At 37.7% G+C, this 21,109-nt stretch overlaps 1 protein-coding gene across 3 annotated transcripts in view; it reads right to left on the reverse strand.

Moving 5' to 3' along the window:
- Positions 1-3,335: 3,335 nt before the first annotated feature.
- Positions 3,336-21,109, reverse strand: part of cltcl1.S (clathrin heavy chain like 1 S homeolog) — a 47,407-nt gene continuing 29,633 nt past the window's right edge. For 2 of the 3 annotated variants that reach the window (XM_018244110.2, XM_018244109.2), the window contains 19 exons: positions 20,774-20,937; positions 19,929-20,054; positions 19,211-19,353; positions 18,146-18,380; positions 17,935-18,057; positions 17,394-17,539; positions 17,106-17,289; positions 16,542-16,734; positions 15,110-15,267; positions 13,761-13,925; positions 13,201-13,308; positions 12,935-13,102; positions 12,139-12,288; positions 11,390-11,521; positions 9,033-9,143; positions 7,631-7,801; positions 5,425-5,646; positions 5,208-5,283; positions 3,336-4,066 (listed from right to left, as the gene is read on the reverse strand). In XM_018244110.2, the coding sequence (XP_018099599.1) occupies positions 3,927-4,066; positions 5,208-5,283; positions 5,425-5,646; positions 7,631-7,801; positions 9,033-9,143; positions 11,390-11,521; positions 12,139-12,288; positions 12,935-13,102; positions 13,201-13,308; positions 13,761-13,925; positions 15,110-15,267; positions 16,542-16,734; positions 17,106-17,289; positions 17,394-17,539; positions 17,935-18,057; positions 18,146-18,380; positions 19,211-19,353; positions 19,929-20,054; positions 20,774-20,937 (2,915 nt within the window). In that variant the 3' untranslated portion in view covers positions 3,336-3,926. Of the gene's footprint in view, positions 4,067-5,100; positions 5,284-5,424; positions 5,647-7,630; positions 7,802-9,032; positions 9,144-11,389; positions 11,522-12,138; positions 12,289-12,934; positions 13,103-13,200; positions 13,309-13,760; positions 13,926-15,109; positions 15,268-16,541; positions 16,735-17,105; positions 17,290-17,393; positions 17,540-17,934; positions 18,058-18,145; positions 18,381-19,210; positions 19,354-19,928; positions 20,055-20,773; positions 20,938-21,109 lie in introns of those variants that run through there. The other variant, XM_041580298.1, reaches the window with a different exon arrangement.

Genomic DNA, 21,109 nt, shown 5'->3' on the forward strand with positions numbered 1-21,109 from the left:
GTGGGTGACATCAAAAATGCTGTTTTTAAGGCAAAACCAAGAAATACAGAAGAACTGTGGAATGTAACAGGTGCCAGAAGTCGGGGTCGACTCAATGCAACACAGATGTGCAGCAGTTTTCAAACACTGATTATACAACTGAATATTTTTTTCACTGATTCAAAGGAAAGCAAAATCTTTTATAAATTTTTCAGTTTACACAGTGACTGTTTCAGCAGTTTGTAAAGAAGAATGCTGATACTATTTTTTTTAAATATTCCCTTTTCTTCACTTTCTGCAAAAGGAATAACAAATTTGATAAATTTTGATTTCGAATAGAATGTGCAATGCTCCCACTGCATTTTCGTGTATGGAAATAAAAGCGATTATAAGGATTCTGAGCTTTATTCACTTTTTTAAACATACTGCTATTATTTTGAACACAACAAAATGAAATACAGTTTAATCAGCAGCATTCCACTAGCAGGACAGCTCACAGCTCAAATAACAAGCTATGAAGGCCTTTCCTTTATATAATATTTGTGATCTGCACAATACTCAAAGTCAAAAATTATACAATAAAACACCAGTACATAAAATGTTAAAGAAATATGTAGCCTGGAAAGGGCACGGCACAACAAAATCATATGAAAAATATAAATAAATGCGTTGTGATATTAAAGTTTCTAAAGCACCAGAAGGATTACAGAAAGAAAGAAAAAAAATAAACAAGGAAAATATTAACCATGATTGCCTTTTATGTATGGTCAATGAATGAACCCTCAGAGAAAGAAGGCAAAGAGATAATCGTACTTCAATACAAATGCATATATCTGTAATTGAAGGTACAGTGTAAATAATATGCATGCCCGGTACTGTGTAAAATGGACAGATAAAAGGATTAGCATTCACATTTTCACCTGATGAATAGACAGAATACAGTTATTCATAGGACATTATCCTTGGAAGATTTGTACAATAAATGCTGTCCCTGTTGCCTACTATTAGTTTTCCTTAGCTGGATAAAGAGTTTCTATATATTTCCACTGGCTATTGCACAGAGTAGCATGCTGTTCAACCAGGACATTAGCACAGCACTGATGTTCCCATAGAGTGGACCTGCACATTCTGCAACTCGAACGTTTAATAACAAGAGTTTGCTTTAAAAAAAAAAAAAAATAGTATATAGTTGTTTATAATATATATACTGTATATATATGTGTATTGTTTTTTTAACACATAGTATAACATCTACAGAAAAAAAACATTTTGGCACATGCTGGCTTGATGTAGAAAAAAGTTATTTTTAAAGGAAAACTATCGCTAGAATACACAGTGCTTTTCATATTATCTACAAATGTAGTGCACTGGTAATATCTGCAGTATCATGCATTGTTTTTAGCAAGTAGGTAGATGTTTTCCATTGCAATAACCACCCCCTGAGCAGCTGAATATTGTTGGGGTACTTGTATTTAAGAAGCAGAAAATAAAAACAGCTTCCCAATGTAGATGAAAAGCAGCACATGAAATGTGAAAGCTGTTAGTACAGCACACATATGTGACAGACCAATGAGATACCAGTACTATTAAAGAACTAGTAACATTTAAAAATTCGTTAGTATACATCGAAAAAAAAAAAAAAACAAAGACAAATGAAGCTTTAAAATAAAAGTCTTTATTAAGAAATAACTTACCGAAACTCCACTTGCACTCCTCTTCAGAAAGCGATCAGGTGATCCATCATGTGGTGCTCGATTTCTCCTCCCTGCTTTCCTTATAGGAGATAGTCAGGGAGGAGAAATCGAGCGCCGCACGATGGATCGCCGCCGTGTCACCTTTTCTGAAGAGGAGCGGAAGCAGTTTTGGTAAGTTATTTCTTAATAAAGGCTTTGCGATTTTAAAGTTTAATTTGTCTTGGTGGTTTTTTTCTATGTATACTAATGAATTTTTAAAAAAAATGTTTTGATGTTACTGGTCCTTTAAGTTATAACCAAGCAGTCACAGAGTCCATTACAGCATGGTCTGCAAAGAGCCAGCAATCCCTCATAGCTTTAGAGGAGATATCCTCCACAATTGTCAGTGTTCTTTTTAAAATGCTTCTGTATTTGATTGCTTTATTATATATTAATATATTTGATATACACTATACAGAGATATTTCATGATCTGATGACTGATTTCACGTGGCATATTTTGTTCATTTTAGTCACATTATATTATTTTTAAATGCAGAGCCTTCCACTTGAATGTTAGCTTTAGTTTTCCTTTAAATAGCAGACCAACAAATAAACCAGAAAAGACAATGTAGAACTATTTGAATGATTTCACTGTATAGGTTGTGGGGACAATAAAAGACTTGATCCAGTAAAATGTTGATCAAAAATGGTTTCCCACTCATGGAGCGCAGAAATACAAGCATGGGGCTTCAGCAGTCAATCTGGCAAAGGTTAACACTGTACCTGACTTAATTCAGTGTTTCTCTAGATAAGGTCTGAAATACTCAATCAGGGATTTGCAAAATTGCAGTCTGAGAAAATGCATTAAGGGGCAGATTGAAAATCCAAATTTTTTAACTCGAATTTCAAGTTTATTTTAGTGTAATTTGACTAGGGAATAGTCCAAATCCAAATCGAGTTTTAAGAATTCGAATATTCGCCATATAAATCCTGCCGAATTTGTGTTTTAGCCTAAGGGGGGGCCTCCTACAATCAATTTGATGTAATTTGGTGGACTTTTGAAAATCAATTTTTTGTTGTTGAAAAACTTCGAATCGAATTTGATTTGATTCGAATTTGCAGGTCGATCCTATTCACCCAAATTTTAAAAACTTCCAATTTTTTTTTATAAATTTCGATTGGTGTTTTTTTTTTTCAAATTTATGGGAGTTTTTATAAACCCTTCAACCCTTGATAAATGTGCTCCTGGGGGGAGGAGGGTCTGCCCAGGCAGGGTAGGGTTTTTTTTCACCGTTAAAGGAAAACTATACCCCAAAAATGAATACTTAAGCAACAGATAGTTTACATATTAAGTGGCATATTAAAGAATCTTACCAAACTGGTCTATATGTTTAAGTAAATATTGCCCTTTTACCTCTCTTGCCTTGAGCCACCATTTCATGATGGTCTGTGTGCTGCCTTAGAGATCTCCTGACCAGAAACACTATAACTGTAACAGGAAGAAGTATTGAAGCAAAAGAAAGAACTCTGTCTGTTAATTGGCTCATGTGACCTAACAAGTATATTTGTTGGTATGTTTGTGTGCACCGTGAATCCTACGATCCCATGGGGTGGCCCTTATTTTTTAAAATGGCAATTTCTATTTATGATTGCCCAATGGCACATACTACTAGAAAAGTATATTATTATGAAAATGGTTTATTTACGTGAAGCAGGGTTTTACATATGAGCTGTTTTATGCGATATCTTTTTATAGAGACCTACATTGTTTGGGGGGTCTTCCTTTTTAATGATATGGACAGGATCAGGGGCACTGTTCTACCAGTGTGATAGGAATAAACAATCTGCTTTAACTCTAACTCAGGAGACAGCAGCAATTTCAGTTTTGACTGTTTTTATCTTGTGAATTTGGATACATAGATAGAAGCAGTAGTTGAGAAGGGTATTAGAGTGACATGGTGCTGCAGCGGTTCACGAGCAGTAGTTTACAGTACAAAATGGTTGTCCAATAACATATGGAATAATCTTGAAACCAGTGCTGATAAATCAAGGTCATTCCCTTTTATACAAAACAAAAAAAAACCCAAGGAAATAAAAACACTTTTCAAGATATTATGGTTGTGACTTGCTAAAAAGCTGCAGTTTTTGGATAATAGTCTGTAAGAGCAAATGTAATAAATAAAGGTGTCCGACATGAACTGCAGTCAATATAAGAGGGCTCCAATTGCTCTTCCTGGTTTAAAGTAGGTGAAAGAACAGGGATCCTTGGAGGTTACATGTTAAAGCCATAGCCAGGAGAGACAGAGGGTGGAGGAGGCTGGGTGAAGTTGGTGGGTGCAGCATATCCATAGGGGAAGTTGGGTTGAGGTGGCACCACACCATTAGTACCAGCTGTAAGCATCAGTTGCTGACCTGTGGAGAGGAACCATAGCAGGGTAAAGTTATACAGTGCTGTAAGCATGTCTGCAATACTTTTTTTCTAATCGGCTAGAAATAGCATTATGAACATAATATTTTTCAGAATTTTCACCCGAAAACTCAAGAAAAATTCAGGGTATTGCACGAAACCCAGCGCACGTCAAAAAATCATTGGGACTTCTCCCATTGCACTTATATGCAACCTCGACAGGTCTGAGATGCCGGATTTTCAGATTCGGAATTTGCCATAAATTTGTGATTTTTTTTTAAAAGTCCGATTTTATAAGAAAAAAAATCATGATTTTTGCATTGAAAGTTTAGTAAATAACTCCTTACAAGTGTATTTTAGTTGTAATATTGGTGTGTAGGCAGCCATCTCAGGTTATTTTGCCTGGTCATGTGCTTTCAGAAAGAGCCAGCACTTTAGGATGGAACTGCTTTCAGGCAGGCTATTGTTTCTTCTACTCAATGTAATTGAGTCTCAGTGGGGCATGGATTTTTACTATTGAGTGCTGTTCTAATATCTACCAGAGAGCTGTTATTTGGTTGCTGGGTATTTGATGATGGGCTGCTGGGGGGGGGGGCTGATTCCAAGCAAGGTGCAATACCATCAGAAGCTTCATCACCCACAGTGATCACCATATTCATCTTCAAGTGTGAAACTAGAAGTTACCGGGCCCCACAACAACAAATATTTTAGGGCTCACAAAAACTTTAGAGCAACTTTTCCCCTTTATCTCCTATATGGCCTGGGCTACCCGAGTCTGATTTCTCTATAGCAGGGGTCCCCAACCTTTTTAACCCATGAACCACATTCAAATGTAAAAATATTTAGGGAGCAACACAAGCATGAAAAAGTCCCTTGGGGTAGCCCCTATGTGAACTGGCAGCCTACAAGAGGCTCTACTTGGCCCTATACTTAGTTTTTATGCAACCAAAACTTGCTTTCAAGCCTGGTATTCAAAAATTAACACCTGCTTTAAGTACACGGAGAGCAACATCCAAGGGGTTGGAGAGCAACATGTTGCTCACGAGCTATGAGACAGGAGTCTGATAAAACTACTAACCCAGTTAAACCCACTCTGCACAATTTACAAAATGCTAGTACAGATGGGATGCTATATTCCATACGCACCAAAAACAATTGGAGTAGGTTCTGTAACCTGTTCTGCTTCCTTCCTCAGGCTTTCTGCAGCATGCAGCTTGTCCACCTTAAATCACATCAAATTAAAAAAAAAACAACAGATCTGTTTAATCTGAAAAATAATTAAAAAGAATCAAACAACCATTGTGTATCTGTATGCAAAACTGGGAACTTATACAAATTTGTATATGATGTAAAATCGCCTTACTTTAGTGAGATATTCCCTCATAACCTGGATGAAGTAAGGCATTGCAAAATCCATTATATGGTGTCTCCAGGCAAGCTCCAGTACAATATCTGCATGCAGCAAGTCATAACAAGTGAACAAAGTGGCAGCAAAACACTCGTGTTTCCCTTCTTCCAAAAACCATTGTAATAGCTTTTCAGCCAGTTCAGTATCCTTTGATTCCGCAGCATACTGCATGGCATCCTGTGAAAGTACACATCAATAACGGAATTAAACAATTCAATAACAATGGCATTTTATGCAACAGTGACCATCAGTTCAGATACACCTAGTGCAAATTCAGAACAATAATGATCATGGCTCTAAAGCTGGCCATAGATGCAAAGATCCGATTGTACAAATTGAGGATTTGTACGATTTTATGTACTGTGTGTGGAAAGTCCCGACATTTTTCGTCCAGCGGAGAACGGACGTTTGGTCGTTCAGACAGAGTAGAAAAAGTCGGCTGCTGATAATATCTCTGCATGTATTGCCAATCGTACGATTGTCAGTGGGAGACTGTCACTAGCCTTTGTTGGACATATATGATTGCTGTCAGGGGCAGAACATCGGCTGATCTGTTCTTTTCTACTTTATTTGATCTGAATGGTTAGTGGCAGGTCGGGAGATGGGAAAGTCCGATCGTTCGAGGATCTTAATCCTACTCAAATTCCAACTATTCTGTGTCTGTGTATGATTTAGATTTTCTCTGCTGGTATATCAAGAGGTGGTGGCTGTAACATAAACAGACTTTACACAACTCTGTACCAGACCCTGATTAGGCTCAGGGAAGGGCTCTACATCTAAAAAATAATTGGTGTGAGTAAGGGGTGGTTCACCTTCAAACAACTAATTGTTTTCAGATAGATCACCAGAAATTACGACTTTTTCCAATGACCCCTTTTTTATGTGTGACCGTTTTTCTAATATTGATTTGTAATGTATGAAGCAGCTCTGGGAGGGGGGGTCGCAGACCCTGTTGACTGTTCTAACTGGATACATTTAGTTGATGCATTTCTTATCTTTGTACCTGCTAAGCAGAATGTCTAGGTTTCATTACAGGCAGCTGTAAGAATTGATACAATAGTTGTGAATTCTCCAGAGATGCTGCTGAGAAATGTATCAACTCAATGTTGCAAAATTATAACAGTTTAGAGTCTGCGCCTGAATTACTGAGCTGCCAGACTAAAACACCATAGACAGGGAAATGCAACTTTAAACTTAGATTTTGGAAAAACAGTCAGTAAAAAATAAATAATGGAAAGTAATTGAAAAAAGTCTTTATTTCTGGGGAACAATATAAAAACAACTGAATTGAAAAAAGTGTTTGGAAGGTGAACAATCCCTGTAAGTGTGATTTAGTTTTGTTCTTCTGTAGCTACAATAATGACTGTAGTATGAAGGAACACTAAATTGAGCAACTGTCTAAATTACCTTTCTAGGCTGGTCATGCCCAGGTCTTGGTATACATGCTGGGTTGGGCCGTTTTGCCAAACTGTTAGAAGCATTTAGGGTAAACAAATGAATTCTTTATTTGCGTTATATAGTACTAAAGTTGGGCATACACTAAAAGATCTGCTTGTTCCACCAACACACTGGCCCGTAGGGCTGATCCACTCATCGGTGGATCATATGTAAGGGCTTATGGACCGTATCATTGTGCTGATGCAATCCTTGTCGGATAGTAAAATCAAATCTGCCAGATACTGATCTACCAAGCCTGTCAGTGGGCCCCATAAACAGACCTAGAAAGAACGAGTCAGCAGATTTTATTGGTCTTTGTATGGCCACGTTTGAAACATTTAGGGCAGAGACACACGCTCAGATTCGGGGAGATTAGTCGCCCAGCGACTAATCTCCCCAAACTGCCTCCCATCGGCTAGAATGTAAATCGCCGGTGGAATGGCAATCAGTGCGCTTCATTTTCCAAAGTTGCCTTACGAGGAAACTTCGGGCAACTTAGGAAAACAAATCGCTCCGATTGCCATCCTGCCAGTGATTTACATTATAAATCAGTTCAGGGAGATTAATCGCCCTGAAGAAGAGGAGATCTGATGCTGGGCGACTAATCTCACAGAATCTGAGCGTGTCTTTGCCCTTACAGCCTGTTTTCTGTCTTAAATCTCTCCATTGTATAACATTAGCCATAGATGGCAAAAAAGATATTTTAATTTGCCTTCGATCTCACCTTATACAGCCGATCCTTTTTGCACAGTTCTACACTTTGCTTCCAACGGTTGTTCCCCTTGTACAGATAAGCCGCAATTCTGCGAAATTCAATCAGCTCATGTTTCTCCAGTCGCTGGGCCAGGCTGATATTATCGAAGTTATCATAGGCATCAATGGATGCTCTCAAACCCTAAAAGAAAGGAAAATACAAGCTATCTTTGAACTTTAACAAACTGAAATGTGAATACAATATTTGCAGTCCATTTATAAATATAATCCAAGTAATGGTTTATAGACAAAGGTATTTGTTTCCTAAAAGGATTTAAATATTTAAACTACTCAATTTCACTTGCAATCTATTTGAAATGAAACATTTGGACATGATGTAGGATAAAATCAAGACATATTGATCACAGATATTAGTCGCCCAACGACAAATCTCCTCTTCTTTGGGCGACTAATCTCCCCGAAAAGCCTTCCCGCCGGCAAGAATATGAATCGCCGGCGGGATGGCACTCGGATTGATTCGTTTTCCGAAGTCACCCGAAGTTGCCTCACTAGGTAAAACCGAAGCAATCCAAGTGCCATCCCGCCAGCGATTCACATTCTTGCCGACGGGAAGGCTTTTTGGGGAGATTAGTTGCACGAAAAAGAGATTTGTGGCTGGGCGACTTAGCACCACCAGTGATTGATGATTTTCTTTCCTTTAAAGGAGAAGGAAAGGCTAAAATTAAGTAAGCTTTATCAGAAAGGTCTACTCTATATAAATACACCAGTAAACCCTCAAAGTTTCAAGTTTTGAGTCCTCTGTCAAAAGAAGCACAGCATTTCTTTCCTTCTATTGTGTACACATGGGCTTCTGTATCAGACTTCCTGTTTTCAGTTTAAACCTCCAGGGCAGGGCTTGAGCATGCTCAGTTTGATCCTCTCTCCCTCTCCCCATCCCTCCCTGCTGTAATCTGAGCCCAGAGCTATGAGTGAGCAGGGAAACTCAGGCAGGAAATGATGTCACACCATGCTAATATGGCAGCTCCTATCCTAAACAAACAGAGAGAGCTTCTAGAGTTGTTTACTCAGGTATGGTAAAGCATTCTACAGAATAAATATAGTGTTATAGCTTGCACTATTGTGGCTACTCTATTGGCAATAAACTGCTTTGCTAGCTTTCCTTCTCCTTTAAGGTTGATTTATTTAGAAGCACTGCGTACAGCATAATTTCAAACATTACACATGGTGTAAAAGGACAGGAGTAGTTAACACCCAATACATTACCAAATATAGAACAATCGAGGCGAATCAGGCTTTAAAAAAAGACTTTGTTTAACGCTGACAATTTCAGAATCACACAATGCTACTTCCTCATTAGATTTAATATGTCATAATCCTTGAAAGAGCTATTCAAATAAACCGCGATGATTTACCTGATAATCCTCCTCTTCAGTCAGTAGATTATTGAGAGCCTCATTTACACACTTGTTGTTGTGGTTTTGCACTGAGCGCAGGTATTGTTTAACCAGGGGCAGCTGATTGACCTGAGGAGAATTTAAAAATTTGTTCAGAGAATTTAGGGCCATGTTATGTGCAGCAAATAAACTCACACTCATGTATTTGTAAGTTGAAACACTTAATATGACTGTGTAAATGTAAAAATGAACAGCACAAATGCACAGTATGTTTCATAAAGAATAATGGAAGCTCAAATATGAGGCATAAGGTGATTTTTTTTTTTAAAAAAAATATTTTTATTTATGAAATTTTGTCATACAGCAGAATAATTGCAGAGTGTAAACAAGCATAGAAACGTTACAGTGTACAGAGCTCAAAAGATATATCACATTGGTGAGGGCAATATAGTCAACAAGGCATAAGGTGATTTTTATAGGGTCCCCTGCATCCATTTACCCAAGACCATGCAGTCATGTGTACATATATGCCAATTGGCCCGGGCAGGAGTGCAATGGTCTGCCGTAACATAGGTACGTCACTAGTCCACACAATTAAATCTTTACTAGATGTATTTGTCTCGTGACAGGGAAAGTGTACCATTTTTTATGAAACAGTTCAGATGTAACAAGCTTTTTATATACCTCTACCTCTAATTATTACCTTTAGGGGCAGATTTATCAAGGGTCGAATGTCGAGTTCATGGGAGTTTGTAAAAATTCCCATAAACTTGCGAAATTCGGGAAAAAGAAGACCAATCATAATGTAAAAAAAAATAAATAAAATCAAAATTTTCAAATTCGGGTGAAAATGGGATCAACCGCAAACTCGAGTCAAATTTGAATAGAATTCGATTTCAGTTTTTTCAGCAAAAAAACGTTGATTTTCAGGATGTCTCCAAAAAACTCCAAATTGATTCCAGGACGTCCCCCAAAGGCTAAAACAGCAATTCGGAAAGTTTAAGGTGGTGAAGTCAAATTTGAATTCTTAAAGGGCCAGTACATGATACATTTCGAAATTCAATTTTTTTAAAAAAAAAAAAACTCAAATCAAAAAATCGAATTTTAACTATTCCCTAGTTGAATTTCACTAAAATAAACTCGAAAAATTTACATTTTTAGATTCCAAATTCACTTCGACTTCGATAAATCTGCCCCAAGTGTCCCAATCACTCTCTCTACACTGAGATAAATTGTGCACATTTATCCCCATAAACAAATTCAGTATTTTTTTTTTATTAAACTGACACTACTGGTCGGTGTATGGGCAATGGGCAAAGGGGAACTAAAGTATAAAATGCTAGAAATGCTCTATTTTGTATACTAACATAAACTTACTGCACCAGAAGCCTAATTAAACAAATGATTTATGTTTTCAAAGTTAGATAGGAGTTTAATAAAAAAAAACACCTACAGAATAGGGCCCTCTGTACTTATTTTTGAATCAGTATGTACATGGCTCAATTGCATATTAGCAAACAAGGTATTTGTGCCTCTCCTTAGAACAGTTTACATATGTCAAGGATTTATTTTGAAGCTGTTACTTTCAAGTGAACCCATAGTGACTGCTATGTATTATTCATTATCTATCAGTGGAATAAAGGTCACTGCCAAGTGTTATTATAATAAGAAGACCAAATATTAAATAGCCGTCATGCCTTCTTTTAGATTTCCTTTTTTTAATTTATAAACTGAAATAGCATTATAAATGAGTATTTTCTTCCTTGTTTAGTTACTCTGAGGTTCCATGAATGTGTTAATGATAGGGATGCACTGAATCCAGGATTTGGTTTGGTATTCGTCCAGGATTCGGACATTTTCAGCAGGATTAAGATTCGGCCGAATCCTTGTGCCTGGCTGAACCGAATCCGAATCCTTAAAATCATGTGACTTTTTGTCACAAAACAAGGAAGTAAAAAAAAATTCCCTCCTCCTCACTGATTTGCATATACAAATTAGAGTTCCAATTCGGGATTCGGCCTTTTTCAGCAGGATTCGGATTCAACAGAATCCTTCTGTCCGGCCGAACTGAATCCGAATCCTAATTTGCATATGCAAATTAGGGGCGGCGAGGGAAATCACGTGACTTTGTCACAAAACAAGGAAGTAAAAAATGTTTTCCCCTTCCCACCCCTAATTTGCATAATATGCAAATTAGGATTTGGTTCAGTTTTCGGCCGAATCCTTCGTGAATCCAAAATAGTGGATTCGGTGCATCCCTACTAGTTAATGACTTGCAGTTTTAGTTTTGACTACACCACCACTGTCCATGTTATGCATATACCTTTAAATAGATAGCAACATAGTTACATAGGTAACATCAGTTATTACTGTACCTTGAAAAAATAGTTGACAGTCCGAGTATGGTCTAGACGTGGAGATAATACTATGAGGAGGTCGTTGATTAAAAGAGGTTTGTACCCCATGTAAAACTGCAGGGCTTTGTAATACAGCTCAACATTGGCAACCTATAATGAGAATTATTAGTCAGAAAGGGTGCAAAGAAAGGAGTAAAATACAGGTATGCAGCATTTAACACAGTAAGTAAAGAAACATAATGAAAGTACATAATACATTGTTGCTTGTTTTCAAAAGGCCTAAGTTACAGAAGGATTTGAAAGGACACCATTTGAGCCAGCCTTATATTCTGCAATAGCAGAACTATTTTGTATACAACCAAGGTCATTAAAATAAAAATTCCACCCCATTTGTGAAGCTTCCTTTTACTTTACTATGTTTGAACTCTTTGATTTATCCTCCAAATATTTAAGATCATTTGCACTGCAGTCCTGTGCAATCAACAGAGCGGCTGAAATGAACTGTCGAACGTTACACAATTTTGGACATAGCACAGAACCTGTCTGCTCCCCAAGATAAAGACATTCCAAGATAAAAGTTCACAGTCACTGCTGAGGATGTAAACAGAAAAATCACATAAATCAGACATTACCCATAAAAATAAAACTTCCCATAGCAGAGATTACTTGATTGCTTTTAGACAATTTGCCTCAGCCTAAATTGGTTCACCAGCATCCCTCAATACTGGCAAGGAATGGCATCATCCACAAAGAATACAAGGCATTACCTTGGTAACAATATCCTTAAATTGTCCCTCCTTCCATGCACTGGTTGGATGGTTCATCATGGTGATAATGGCATTATCATATTCCTCATATTTATCGTATAGGAAGACCAGCTCACCCCAGAGATGGGCCTCCTCAGCTGCCCTCAGTACCTATGAAGAAAAAGCATGTGCATGTTAACCTTATACTATAATACGTTTCAGCATTGTGTGCCTCTCTTCACTGTTCCACCCTGTAAAGAATACAGGTATGGGACCCCTTATCCAGAAAGTTCCGCATTATGAGAATGGCATCTTCAATATAGTCGATTTTAAGTAAAAAATAAAAAAAAATTCCTTTTCCTCTAATAATAAAACAGTACCTTGTATGTGATCATAACCAAGCAGACTTACAGTATGCTGATCCTATTTACAGAAAGATCCTTTATCTGGAAAAACCCAGATGCCAGGCTTTCCGGATAACAGATCTCATACCTGTACTATGTATTTGATCTGAAAGACCATTCTTGCCACCTGTTAAGTATAATAATAATAATACTCAATGCCACATCCCTCACTTTTCTTACTACTCATCCTGCCAAGCCCTGCCCGCATGTTATGTCTCATGCCCCTTCTGTATTTTCACGGCTAGCCCATGCAAGCAGGGTTCACATTCCCTCTTGTGTAAGTTAGCAGTTGCATCCAATCTGTATATTAGATGTATACAGATTATTGTTGGTGTGTTATAAACATTTGTTATTATTGGTTATCAGTTATTTTGGCAATATGGTTTAACAAATTTAATTTTCTGTGCTCTCACCTTGGGAATATTGACACGTGACCAGAAAAGTTCTAAGTGCTCCCGCATCTTCTGAGGTTTAAACTTGGAGTACAAAATGGCGAGTTCAGTGAACATTCCCATGTGGGCTCGTTCCAAACCCAATGCTGCTTCTAGTAGAGCAATGAGCTCCTCAAAATATCCACTGTCCTGTGTAAGAAAATAATAATTAACAGAAGAGGTGGGAATAAATTGGGTACCCAGTAAATATGCAAGAGTAATTTCTGAAAAACAGCCTGAGACATTACCTGGTAATAACTGATCAGCTCTTCAAGTTCATCTGCATGAATCACAATGTGCAGGCCACATATCTGAGCCAGGCGGAACTCTGTTCCATCCACACAAGCAAAACACACCTAAGAGAAATAACGGTACAAAACATGTAAAAGAGTCATGAAAACAAAAATATAAATTCCCAATGAAAGACTTTCCACTACATGTAGACTTATTAGTGGGATTAGGAAATGATGTTGGTGATCATGCCCTTGCTTGTAAGCTGGCTTTCAAATTTATCCCACAGGCATTGAGTTGGCTCTACGTAGGTCAGTCAAGTTTTTACACTTCCATCTCAACCAAGAAATTCTTTAAGGCTCTTGCTTTGTGCATACGGGCATTAATTTGCTGAAAACTGGAAAGGGACTTCTCCCAACTGATGCCACAACGTACACATTATGCTTTAAGGCAGGTAATGCCTGCAAGTAATGCCATTTATCACAGCAGAGGATGTGAGTGTTCCATTTGAGGACATGCAATACTTATGGCCTGTATACTTTTGGCTATACATCTGGCTCTAAATAAGTTGAATTACCTCTTTCCAAGTGCGGGTGCTATTGGCTTTTCTTGCACTGTCCACAGCAGCCTGATATTCCCCGAGATGTACCAATGTAGATGCCAAACGAGCAAAGTTAGATACATTATTATATAGCAGTTTGGCAGCCTCATACATGCCTTCTTCATAACAGCGGTCTCCCACCTGCCATTACAAATATAATAGCACATTACTCGTATATAAGAGGCAAGGAGGAAATAGAATTGCACACAGTTAATACATTTTGAAGTTAAATACGGACACATTTCTATGTGCAAACTCTGGACCTGCTTTAATTATGCCACCCTGGTTGATAATTATATCATTATAATACACAAAAGCTATCAATAGCTTGTAAATTATATCCTCATAAACATCTCTTTGTGATGTCATCAGTTATAAACGGAGCTTAGTGATGTAATTTTTGTAACTTGACTCACTAAAACGTGTATATTAATAATATATAAAGTACCCCTTGCTGGAAAATATGAGGATATTAGAAGTAAACTCAGAGTTCCATGACCTGAAAAAAAGCACAATGCCTTTAGCCTTGTGTTTTTATACAGTTATGGAATTCCTCAGTGACTTATAATATACCTATGTTTTACAATAGGGAGTACTTTGTTCACTATATAAAGTGTGCGCAGCGGAAGAGTCTTTATTAAAGGACATTTTCCTACCATGTATATAAATTGGGGCTATCTTCCCCACCAAGTCATTTGTACTTCATATACCCCCTCCATTTGCCAGAGCCATCACATTTTCCTAAAACAAATATCAGTTTTCACCCGTCGGCCATTTTCCCTCTGTCACATCATCAGTAACATTGACATGTGCAAACAGGACATGTATACTGTAAAGTTAATGGTTAAGCTGAGCTCGGGAGAGGTGGTTAGGAGAAAACACAGGAAAAGACAGCTAGCGTTTCTATGGGAACCAGCAATGTTATCTCTTCATTGGCTGTTAGACTGGAGGGTGTGTTTAGTAATCTGAGCTGAGAAGAACTGAGCATGCTCATGAGCCAACAGCCAAAGTAAATTCCCTAGAGAGGGGGCAGAGTGGGTTAGAGGAGGAGAAGGAATTCTAAGTGAAGTAGGGGATGATGCAGCCTTACTGTTAACCTTTCAATAACCAGAGTGGCAGTTATCTGAAGATTTCAAAGAGGTTGTTCACTGATTACATTTTTGTGTGGGGGGTTTACATGTCCTTTTTAGCTTTACTGGGCAGGGTCCATTTAATCCCCTGTATGGGTTTGATGTTTGTTTAATTTATACACCCATTTATTGTACAGCGCTGTGTAAAGTGTTGGTGCTTTATAAACATGAATAATACAATTTATGGGTCAGTACCTGTTGAATGTGGGCATTGTTAGGGCCACTGACAAACTCCTCAAGCTCAGAGAGACGATTTGTTTTTGCCAATGCAAAGATAAGTTCAGTCTCTACATAAGATTCTCTTGCCTTTTTTCTTGCCATCTGCAAAAATTTTACCAAGTCTTCCCAGTTACCTGTAGCACAAGCCCAAAAAAAGCGAGAGAGAGAAATAAAATGGTCCACATGTCAGATAGAAACAATTTCTTCAAGTACAGCATTACATATATAAGAAGAAAAAAAGCTATAATCACTAGGGGTTCGAAAATATTATTACCCCCAGTAATAATAATGTTTTCCCTGATAACCCGGACTAGTAGTCTAGGTGAGCCATATCTCCATAACATAAATTGCAATGTGTTTCTATAAACTTTGCTGCATTCCCCCATCTTCATCCACCAATCTGATACTCATTATTACCTATATATTTGTAGGTACCTGAGAGCTGCCTGGGAGATGGTCCATCATTGAAACAGTGGCAGATAAAAGGGCATACTCACTTCAGGAATAATCACTAAGCTAAACTAAGCTTAGTAAACAATTATTCTGCTAAGAGTTGACCATATAGGGTAGACTTTGGTAAATCAAATGGTTCTCCAGATACCAAGGACCTACCAATACATATGTACAATTTTTGGAACATGTATGCTGGCCAAACAATCCCAACCTCTTTGTTGGTTTGCTGATTGGACAGGCTAAAAAATTTCATCTGGCAATACAGAAGAGGAGCTGCTGCTCCTCTTCACTTCCTGCTGGATATGCTACTAATTTGATTCAGGATTTGCCCCTGTATGGCCACCTTAAGACTCGTGGCAAAAGGGATACGTTGTCCACAGGGAGAAATGCCTGAACCTGAGTAAGAGCCCGTCATTAGCTTTAACAGAAACCACCTGTCACCTTTTGTAATATGCTACACAGGAGGATTTGGACGCTTCTCTGCCAGCTGAAAAACCTTCTGCCGTGAACCTCAGATCCTTATTATGAAATAAGCCTAAGATCCTCATTAGTCCTTCCCAGAAGCACCACATGAGATAAGTTTCCCCATAAGTGACTGTTGTATCGGCAAGGTTGCTGGGCATTTGAGACAAGTGAATATCATCATAAATGTTGCTCCAAAATCAGCTATAAAAGAGTTTTGTGGCTGCAAATCCCATGTGTAGATTATGATCTCCTGTTTTCAAATTCTTCCTTTAGCATTTAACTGGCACTAAGTCAACAATTAAATGGAAATCCTAATCTCAATACTTATGAAATCAATAGATTACTTTTATTTTAACAGAGGTGTCATCTATAAATAGAGTAGTAAGAGAGGTAACATTAACATACTATAATTCAAGGAAAAGCATGAAGATAAATAGCAATGCCTGTCCCTAGTGTTAATTCTGTTTAGTATAACGTTAGAGTCACTTACTATTCCTACTAGCAGCCTGTACAACTTCCATATAAGATGAAGGATCATTGGCTTTGATGTAAGAGTCTATAGCTTCTTTAACAAGGTCCTTCTGGAGCTGTGCTCGGCCCAACTGACTCCATACAGCAGACTCATTACACCTCTCAGCAAACTCATACGCACGGTCCAGATTCCCTATGTGCTCAATCAAAACCTATAGAAAATTTGAATTTACTAGAAATAATCTCTGTTTGAAAAACACATATTGTATGTAAGCTTTACAATAACACAAGTTGGGCCAGTGGGTGTCTAATGCAAAATAGGGCACTGAAGGGGCAATAAGTTTGAGTTTCAAATTTATTTTTATTGTTTGTGTGCTGTCCATGTGTTCCATAATTCTTTTTGATGGTATTTCTGGTTTTCTGTAATTGAAACAAAATCAGAAAATCGCACTATGGCTCTATATAAATAATAATACTGCATACATGTGCCAATGATGGTCACTGGTCAACCAGCTTCCTTGTTTTGTAAGTTATTTAATTGTTGCAAAGGAACCAAAACAGAACGTTCAAATGAAACACTCACTTGGATTGCAGATGTGTTCACATCGAACTTCCTGAATATGGCAAAAGCTTCCTCAAAAAGCTGGTTACTGATAGCTATATTGGCAATATCAGGGGCATCATAGTTATCTAAACGGTTGATGTATTCCATCACTCTAGTTCGGTCAGCTTTAATTGCTGTCAGAATTAGCAGATTTTGCAAGTTTCTACAAGCAAAAAGTATGGATAAGTCACAATCTGTTTAAAATCGAGTCCACCAATAATACAGTTTTATTCATCCCAATGGTGCCTTAAGACGTATATATCTGACCTGTGTTCACTGAAAACTGAATTATCCAGCACTATTTTCTCCAGAAGCTCAATAAGCTCATTGGGAAGATCAGCAGTCATGAATGACTTCACAGTCACTGACACCTCTTCTGGGTCTTGTGTCTCAGACAGAGCAGTTTGCACCACCTGAGGACAGAAAATGTATACAAATAGACTTTTAACCTCTGCACTTTGAATGTCAACTCCAACAAATCATTTTCTAGTTGTTTCAGCACCAGACCAAGCAAGTCACGTCGCCCTTACCCCCGCTTGTTCACTCGTGTGGGCTTATTAATGCACACACTTGTTCACCTGTGGCACTCAAATTAGTGTGCAAATAAGCGCACAAAAGGAACAAGTGTTGTTACAAGAGCCAGACTAGGAGTAGGTGAAAAAAAGAGGTACGTGCCTAGTGCTCCCACCACCACTACTATTGCACCCATGGCACACGCTTCTCCTGCCCAGCCCTAGTTGTGGTCCTGAGTCGTTTTATGTTGGACTGTGAACCAACTCACCATAACAAGATCACTGTAACAACTAACCTGATCAATCAGTTGTCTCCTGAATGGATTGTTTTCTTCTAGGACATTTGCCCACAGTTCAGCATCTTTTCTACGCACAAGGTAACGGGCCTCACTTTTGAACAAGGAGTTTTCATTGCACACCTGGTTACCAGACAAAACTTGTAAGAAATTATATTCCACAAACTTAAATCCAACACAATTCCAATCATCTAATGTGCACATTTCTTACCTTAATGAGCTCAAGGTCACACTCTCCTCTCTCATATGCCACACAGGCAAGATGAGGGTCTCTTTTTACACAGTACTTGCCCACAACACAGCTGTCATAGTAGGGGTTCTCCCGAAGGAAGCGTTCTGGGTTGTTATTGCTATCAATATAGATTTTCGCTAGAGCATTATGTGTAGCTGGCTCCTCACATCCTTCATGGATTCGGGATTCCAACCATGGAAGAAGTAATTTCAGCCTAATGAGACAAGAGATTATATCTAAGCAATGATTTATATAAATCCCATATAACATACTGCACCCTTAAAGTAACACAATTAAAATTCAACATGTGCATTTATACATGAAATATACTAAAAGTCAGGAGTATGCATTTACTACAGCTTCTGTTGAAACTAGCTTATGGCACCCCCTCCAAGAGCCAACATTTGCTCAGAACCCCCTTCTACAGAGTTAATGGTATTTGAAAATGTTGTTTTATGGGTAACTTTTTCGTGGAATAAAACGAAAAATATCTTGGACAGAAAATAAACATATGACTCAAATGTGCCCACAGCAGTCCACTCCAGTGTATGGGGCCCTCCCAAAAAATAATTATCTGATCAATTCATAAATGCTTTGAGCCAGTTATATTTAACAAAGAACTCCTTGAGAAAGACCACTTTTTTTTTTAAACTATGCTAGAGCTATTTATCGTTATATAAAAGCACAGTTACAAAAAGAACATTTTGGACATTAGAGTAGTTTACAACAGACATGTGGAGAGTAATCCAACTTTTCTGAAATTACAATTTCTAGGGATGGAATATAATTGAGTGCATTTCTTAATAAGGGCAGCAGCCCTTTACAAAAAAACTAATTAATAATTCTATAAGTTAGCATGTATCACCGGTTTAACGTATGCAAGAAGAATGACCCATAATAGTATTTCAGAGGTCAGAACATTCAGTTTATTCAGTACTGCTAAATGTGGCAAAATGTGACTTGCCATTTTAAACTACATAATGTCTGAATGACATTACAGTTGCATTCAGATATTACTTTTTATTGTCTGCATCACCTTCCCACCTGTTTCTTTTCTCCACTTCTGCCACTAATTCATCAGTGGAGAACTGCCCATGTACCACCATTATCAGATTTTTTATGACATCTTCAGAACAGTCTACATCCAGAAGCCCGCCTACTACAGCTGGGATACGGCTAGGGTTTACCTGCAAGAACAAATAAATTGCAAAAGTCTGAAGATCACATTTGTTAACCACCGCTATAAAATGAATATTGAATGAATATTTTTAAAAACAGAATGAAATCATGCTGACGTGAAATGGGTAGTTACAAGGTTTAACCACTTTGTGGGTTATGTATTACATACTTCATGGGCAAGTCAATGGCAACATAAAATTTACCTAATTAAAGAAAACACAATTCTAAGCAACTTTCCGATATACATTTATTAAAAATTGTCAGTGTTTTTAAAGTTATTTGTAAAAAGAATTGCTACTGAAAGCAGCATTCACTCTGGTTGTTACTTGAACAGATATCATCATTCATTACCCTACTTTTTAACCACACTATAAAGTTACTCAAATTTTAGTTTCTTTAAAACATTTTTGAAAAGTCTTGACTTTGGTAGGCCTCTGGTGTAAACCCCATCCTCCGAGCATTTCAGGCTGCAATAATGTCACATTAATTAAGGACCAGTGTCAATGAATTGTTTATGGGATAGAAATAATTGCAGATATTGGCTTCTGACATCATGAAAATAAATATTTACGTGTGCTCTTACCTTCTGCACATATATTTCAATGTATTTCTGGAGGTTGTTACGGTACAGATAGAGGACCAAGTCATGGACAAAGTCAAAACGGTCACAAACAATAATCAGTGGAAGCTGGTCTGTAAGTTTAGCCTCCTATAATTATAAAAGAAAAAAAACAGTAAACCAATAATGTACAGATATATAGCAGACAGACAGGATCTGAAAAAGGGAAAGTATATGTTGAAAATATGTTATGAAATGGATAGCAGAATACACTACTGGAAAAAGTTGAGGTAGACAAGGTAGGCAACTAGGTGGAGCCAGTTATGCACAAATGAAGTAACATGGGGGCTTAAAAAAGACACAGTTTCAATGTAGATATATGAAGTTATGCTTTAGGAGTGAGAAACGGGAGGCTTATCAAAATATAAAAATATTTCTGAAGTTTGAAATATTGAAATATTAAGTGTTTCTTGTGTATTTCTTTTTATTGAAATGTATTATTTGTTGCTTGAATATTCTCAATTATCATCATATCATATTGCACGGCACAGTCATATGCCATTTTTCAAACCTCCTGGACCCCTCTGTCAACGTTGTGGACCACACCCTAGCGCATAAAGGTGAGTGCACGGGGGAGGGGGGCAGCAGCAGCAGCAAACTGCCTCAGGTAGTGGAGGGGCCAGGATCGCCCCCTGTGTAAATGGATGTTGAAACGGTAAGGCTTTTATAAATCAATGGCTAAGTTGCAATGTGTAGTAAAAATCTCTTGTACGAAACCCATGAGAACATGTGGCATGCTGCAAGTGCAATGCTTAAAATATTGAAAATGAAAATTTTTTTTTGACCATTGCCAAAAAAGAAGAACTGACCTTCAGAAAATTTTTGACAAGCTCTGGGTTGTAACAGTTGCTTTCCCTGCATATCCGTTCTACTTCTTTTATTTGCCCTGTTTTGCAGGCTGATTGGATGTACTTAAAGTGGACATCAGGATCTTGGCTGAAATTTACAATCGTTCCAAGAAAGTAGAAGAGACCTGAAAGATGCACCATTATATCAAAAACCACAAGTCACCAGGAAGCAAGCAGTAATAATTTACTTTACAACAAAATAAAAAGACTGATGAGCTAAATGGATGCTTAACCTAAGAAATCAAATGTGCAGAATTTGCAGAATAACATGGGAAAACACAAAATTTTGATTCTATT

Source organism: Xenopus laevis, chromosome 1S (genome assembly GCF_017654675.1).
Source record: "Xenopus laevis strain J_2021 chromosome 1S, Xenopus_laevis_v10.1, whole genome shotgun sequence".
Lineage (NCBI taxonomy): Eukaryota > Metazoa > Chordata > Amphibia > Anura > Pipidae > Xenopus > Xenopus laevis.